Source organism: Halichoerus grypus, chromosome X (assembly GCF_964656455.1).
Source record: "Halichoerus grypus chromosome X, mHalGry1.hap1.1, whole genome shotgun sequence".
NCBI lineage: Eukaryota > Metazoa > Chordata > Mammalia > Carnivora > Phocidae > Halichoerus > Halichoerus grypus.
Genome location: NC_135727.1, coordinates 58,373,219 through 58,379,218, shown reverse-complemented (window position 1 = coordinate 58,379,218; position 6,000 = coordinate 58,373,219). Strand labels below are relative to the sequence as shown.

The window sequence follows — 6,000 nt, the reverse complement described above, 5'->3', positions numbered from 1 at the left end:
TATATAAAACCCTGCACCAAATGTTCCTTCCCAGAAGCACTCCTTTCTTTGTGAAGACTGTGTTTCCGGGCAACTGTATTCACTTGGGCTTGAATAAAACTCTTTTCCTTTCTCTTTAAAATTTTAAGAAAGCTTTGTTCAATCTGCCTGGACCTGACTATATAGTTATTTATTAACGCAGCTCGACTTGGATTTTAGATCCTTACCTAGACAAATCACATATGTCTGAAACAATGAAAATAGTGCAAACTTTTGCACCGAGCAAAACAGCTTTCAACTGAATTATGGAGAGTATTCTGAAAGGCTTTATCGAGGATAGGAACAGTCAGTCACGAGGATGGAACGGTTTTACCGAGACAGCCGGCTAGCTGTAGCAGCTTCCCAAAGCCGCACTAGGAGGGTGGAGAAAGGGCGGAGACAGCAGACAAGGACGTAACCAGGCGGGGCTGGTGAGGTGAGCCGAGTTGAGCTGTTTTGTCCCTCTCTGCCCACCATATGAAAAACTCAGACGGAGAAGGTCACAGATATGGCGGCTGTGAGGGTAAGTTTAAAAAAAACAAAAAAAACCTTCCTTAGTTTCTGGGTGCAGATAGCATTCTAGTAACTATAGAAGGGATCCTCCTAACTTCAGAAGGGAGCCCTACAGCGAGAGGCGGGGTGGAGGTGGGGTTGTGAGAGAACTGACAAGGCCAGGGAATCTTAAAAAAACGTTTGCAGCCTCCAAACACCGACCTCTCCACCTTGGATTTCCTGAGCCTGGGACAGTACTCTCTCCTCCGTCCCCTGCAGTTAACTGTTTATACAGCGGCATGGTGAAAACTGGGGAACGGCCGGGTGAAAAAGACTGGCTTGGCGACAAGCAGCAGCAGACTTATGGGTCTTGAACTGAAAATCCTGGGCATTCGACTGGACGCACAGGGCGGAGTCTCATGACCCTTTGAAAGACTTTGTTCAAACATTTGGAGGTGAAATAGACTAGGATAGAGACATCTCAGAGTCTCTACGCAGTGCGCGGTGTTTGTATTCACTGTTGTTCCTTTCCGGGTTTGAATAATAGGTTACCTAAGTTTCTTTTGAGTTCTGTAATGGGAAAAGATGCCTTTACTTAGGAATCTATGTACCGGAAGTGACTCAGCTGGCTGCTAGCTGCTGTTCCCTAAGTAGGTTTCAATATTAGTAGTAGACAAATATCTACAGGTGGGTATTTGTAGCGGGTTTTAAGTGTAAAATGCACTGCTTGCAGAAGATACAAATATGAATAATTCAGTTCAGCCAAAGTTTAAGGTGACTCAGTGGCCATCTGGATTGACCATTCTTCATTTCAGCATTTCTGGTTCTCATAACTTACCGGAATTATCACAATAGCCTTGTAACTGGACTCGCAGTCTCTAGCCTAGCTCTCGTGGAATCCGTTTTCCCTTAACTGCCGGAGTACTGATAGTAAAATGCAAATCTGATTATACCCCTTTCCTACTTAAAGACCTTTATTGGCACTCCATCATCTGCCCTCTGGGGTCAGGTCAGACTCCTGTGTCTACAACACCCAACCCTGCCTTGGCTTTTGAGCTTCATCTGTTGTCTCTTGGGAAATTTTTTAACAGCTGTACTCCAAGCCTTTTCCCCTGCTATTTCTCTGGACCTGATGGGAAACATCCTCATCTGGTTAGTTCCTATTTAAGTCCATTCGTTCATTTAACAGCTATTTGTGTACGGCCTCCTCATATACTAAGCACAAAATGCGTTTTCCAAGATAGTGTTCCCTACTTCCCCAACCTAATATAAATAACTCCTTTTTGTGCTTCCAGAGGACCCTGGGCGTACTTTTACCTTAGGACTTACCACATTTCAAATAATAGACTACTTGCCTGTTCTACCCTCCTATAAGCTGCTTGAGGACAGTAATTATGATATTAATTTTTGTATCCCTAGCACAGGTATGACTTACATTAGGTACTCAATAAAAGCTACAGGAATAAATAAACGCCAGGCAATGAAGAAGTAGTGTACTCTGTGATTCAGAGCAAGAAAAGTGCCTTGCCTCAGGAGAAGTACAAAGTGATCTGAGGGTTCAAAAGAGAGAACTCAAACCTGGTTGAGGAGAATAAAGAACGACTGCATGGAGGAGGTGCAGAGATAGAAGGAATAGTCAGTGGTGAAAAGCAAACCAGAATAGAGTGTTGTCACTGAAGCCTAGAGGAGAGAGTTGAACAGTCTTTTGGTTTAGCCATTAATAAGTCACTGGAAGCTACCATTTGTTAAGTGCTTACTACAAGATCAGGCACCATGCAAAAATACTCTACATATGATATTTCACTTAAATCTCGAGACAACTTTATCTTGTAGTTATTATGATCACCGTTTTACAAACGAAAAACTAAGGTTGAGGGAAGTCAAGTCAATTGCCCCAAATCATAATGCTAATAAGAGCTGAAGTGAGAAAAACCAGTATAAATAAAGTGGTAGAGGGAGAACCTAGATTGTAAGGGGTTAAGGAAAGGCTCAGGGGTGGGAAACTGGCCTTAATTTAGCACTTACTTTGGCCAGCTGCTCTACATGTATTATTTCATTTTAGTCCTTTCGATGACCCTAAGAAATGGGGTAGTATCCCCATTTTATTTATGAAAAAACAGGCTTAGAAAAAGTGCTTGCTCCAGGTCATATAGCTGCCAAGTGGAAGAGTCAGGTTCAAATGCAGGTATATTTGGCTCCAAAGTCCATGATCCTTCCATTACTCCTTGCTTCTGAAAGGAAGGGTACATTACTCTTTGGAAAAGTGTGTGGTAAAAGGAAGGAAATAGGGGTGCCTGGGTGGCTCAGTTGGTTAAGCGACTGCCTTCGGCTCAGGTCATGATCCTGGAGTCCCGGGATCGAGTCCCACATCGGGCTCCCTGCTCAGCAGGGAGTCTGCTTCTCCCTCTGACCCTCCTCCCTCTCCTGCTCTCTGTCTCTCATTCTCTCTCTCTCTCAAATAAATAAATAAAATCTTTAAAAAAAAAAAAAAGGAAGGAAATAAATCTTGGGATACAGGTAACAAATTCCAGAAAAGGTGTCTTTTCATTTAAAAAAGTCATGAGACTGTCAATTATATCTTGATAAAACTGGAAAAACAAAGTCAGGAGGCCTGAGCCGGTTTGGTGACAAGGGGAAATGTGCCAAAAAGTAGTATAGAGGTGGGATGCCTGGGTGGCTCAGTCGGTGAGGTGTCTGCCTTTGGCCCAGGTCATGATCCCAGGACCCTGGGATCGAGTCCCACATCGGACTCCTTGCTCAGAGGGGAGCCTGCTTCTCCCTCTGCCTGCTGCTCTCCCTGCTTGTGCTCTCTCTCTCTCTCTGATAGATAAATAAAATCTTAAAAAAAACTGGTATAGAGGAAAGATAATAATTGTTATCACAGCTAGCTATTAAGTTATTAAATATTTACTGTGCTAGGCATTTTTGCTGAGCATTTTACGTGCATTTTCTCATTTATGCTTCACAGTGGCCCTATGAGTAGGTAGTTATCAGCATTTTACAGGTAAGGAAACTGAAGCTTAGAAAGTTTGAGTAACTTGCCCACAGTCACATGGTAGTAAGCAGTAGAGCTGGATCTGAAATTACATGATCTGAGTCCCGATTATGAGGCTTAAGTTTGAGGAAGCATTTGTGAGGCCAAGGTACCAAAAGGGTGATCTGTGTTCATTTTGAAGCCCTAGAGTTTAATAACAAAGAGTAAGATAGAGGGGAACCCAGCAAGTTGGCAGAAAACTCTAAAAAATATTACATAAATCTTGAAATAGAGCTTGTTGAGCAGATATGATAGTGGAACACTGACGTGGAATTACCCTCAAGGAATAAGGACTATGTTGATTTTTCCTCCTGACTTCTTGGTTCAGAAAGAATGGCTTGAGGGCTGGCCTTCATTTAAAAGGATTGGTAGGAGAGGCACCTGGGTTGTGCAGTCACTTAAACCTCTCTTAGTTTCTGCTCAGGCCCTGATCTCAGGGTCATGGGACAGAGCCCTGTGTCGGGCTCTGTGCTGAGTGCAGAGTCGGCTAAAATTTCTCTCTCTCTCTCTCTCTCCTTCTGCCCCTCCCCACCTCTCTCTCAAATAAATAAATCTTTTTAAAAAAAGGACTGGGAAGAATGTAGTAGTGTTAGACAAAAGCCAAGTTTCTTTCATGCCAGAGGTTGAGTGAATTTGAGGAAAATGTGAGTCTCTAAAGAAAATTTGTTTATGATAAAATACATATTAAAATGTGGGGGCACCTGGGTGGCTCAATTGGTTAAGCATCTGTCTTTGGCTCAGGTCATGATCTCAGGGTCCTGGGATAGAGCCCTGCATTGGGCTCCCTGCTCAGTGGGGAGTCTGCTTCTCCTCCCTCTGTCCCTCCTCCTGCTCATTCTCTCTCTCTCTCTCTTAAATAATAAATAAAATCTTTAAAAAAAGAAAACAAAACTAAATATGGCTACCATTTATTGAGCACTTCCTGTGTGTCCGACACTGTGCCAAGCTGTTGATGCACATCATTTCATTCTCATGAGAAGTTTTCGAATGTAGGTAATTTTATTAGCTCAAAGAACAGGAGTAGAGCAGAAGGAAAATCAAAGGTGCAACAGGAGGTTGTAGTTAGAAAAAAGCTTGTTGAGTGTATGATTTTAGCTATTAGCAAGTTCTGGGTAATGGTAAATTCAGGGTATACTCATGGAGTGGATAGCCACAGTGGAGTGAATATGAAGGTCTACGGAGGTAAGGTAAAAGTGAGAGGAGGCTTTTGGGTGGTTTGTCCACATGCATATTAAAGTCATTCTTAGTTAAAGCAGGATTTAGAGTATAGAAGACTGCTAACCAGGATTCTAACTCTTTGATGTGATGCAGTGACCAGGAGGCAGGTAGATGATAGTGCTAAGAATGAATAGATAGATGGTATAAACTTCAAAGTAGCAAAGTTACTTTTATTTCTTTTATATAAACTTTTTTTTTAATTGAAGTATAGCATATATCCATCAAAGTACACAAGTCATAAGCAGCTTGGTAAATTTTCATAAAACGATCATGTTTATTGAATCAGAACCCAAATTAAAAAAAAAAAAAAAGAGCATTACCAACAGCCCAGAAACCTTTCCTTCTGTTCCCCTACATTGTTATCCTCCACCATAGATTATTTTTGCTTATTTTTGAGCTTCAGATAAATGGAATGGTGCAGTATTTACTGTGTTATGTCTGGCTTCTTTCACCCAATATTATGTTTCTGAGATTCAGCCATTATGCATGTAACACTAATTCATTTTTATTACTGTATGACATTTAAGAAGGTGACTGTATCATGATTTACTTATCCATTTTACTCTTGATGAACATTTGAATTATCTTCAGTTTTGAGCTATTACACAAATAATGACCCTGTGAACATTCTTCTGTATGTCTTTTGGTGCACGTAAGTGTACATGTCTATTGTGTATATACCTAGGAGTGGGATTGCCAGGTCATAGGGTATGTAGCTTTGGTAGATACTGCCAAATAGTTTTTCAAAGTGGTTATACCAATTTACATTCCATTCAAGAGAGCTCTAGTTGTTCTACTTCCTCACTAATAAGACAGAGATTTTTACCTAAGGGTGAAGAAGTAATAGCTTAGAAGTAGCATTGGATATCAGGAAGAGGAAAATTAACCTCCTTTCCCTGAGACACTTTGAATAGCCTCCTCTTCAGGATTATAAGGGAAGTAGAGACTTCAGAGGACAGTCATGTTTCATTTCAGGCAAGGAGAGGGGAGGGTAGACACAATGCAAGGACTTTTGGAGTTTTGAGGAATAGCAGAAAGTTTGGTCAGTGGAGAAATTAGAATACAGGAGATAATACATGACTGGGATTATATTTTGGGGCTTGGGCCAAGGATGATGGATATGGAGAGGAACATGGACGTCATAGGACTTAAGGTTTTAAAATCCTTGGTAATACCAGCTGCATATTCCTTTGTGTCAACTTTAGTCCTTGTCTGTTTCCTTTCCTTGTTTCATGTAA

General features: G+C 41.4%; 1 protein-coding gene across 5 annotated transcripts in view; it reads left to right on the top strand.

Moving 5' to 3' along the window:
• The first annotated feature begins 380 nt into the window (after window positions 1-380).
• The window catches only part of LOC118540044 (MICOS complex subunit MIC27), a 131,846-nt gene continuing 126,226 nt past the window's right edge, over window positions 381-6,000 (top strand). For 4 of the 5 annotated variants that reach the window (XM_078063995.1, XM_078063993.1, XM_078063996.1 and 1 more), the window contains exon 1: window positions 381-541. In XM_078063995.1, the coding sequence (XP_077920121.1) occupies window positions 527-541 (15 nt within the window). In that variant the 5' untranslated portion in view covers window positions 381-526. The remainder of the gene's footprint in view (window positions 542-6,000) is intronic. The other variant, XM_078063992.1, reaches the window with a different exon arrangement.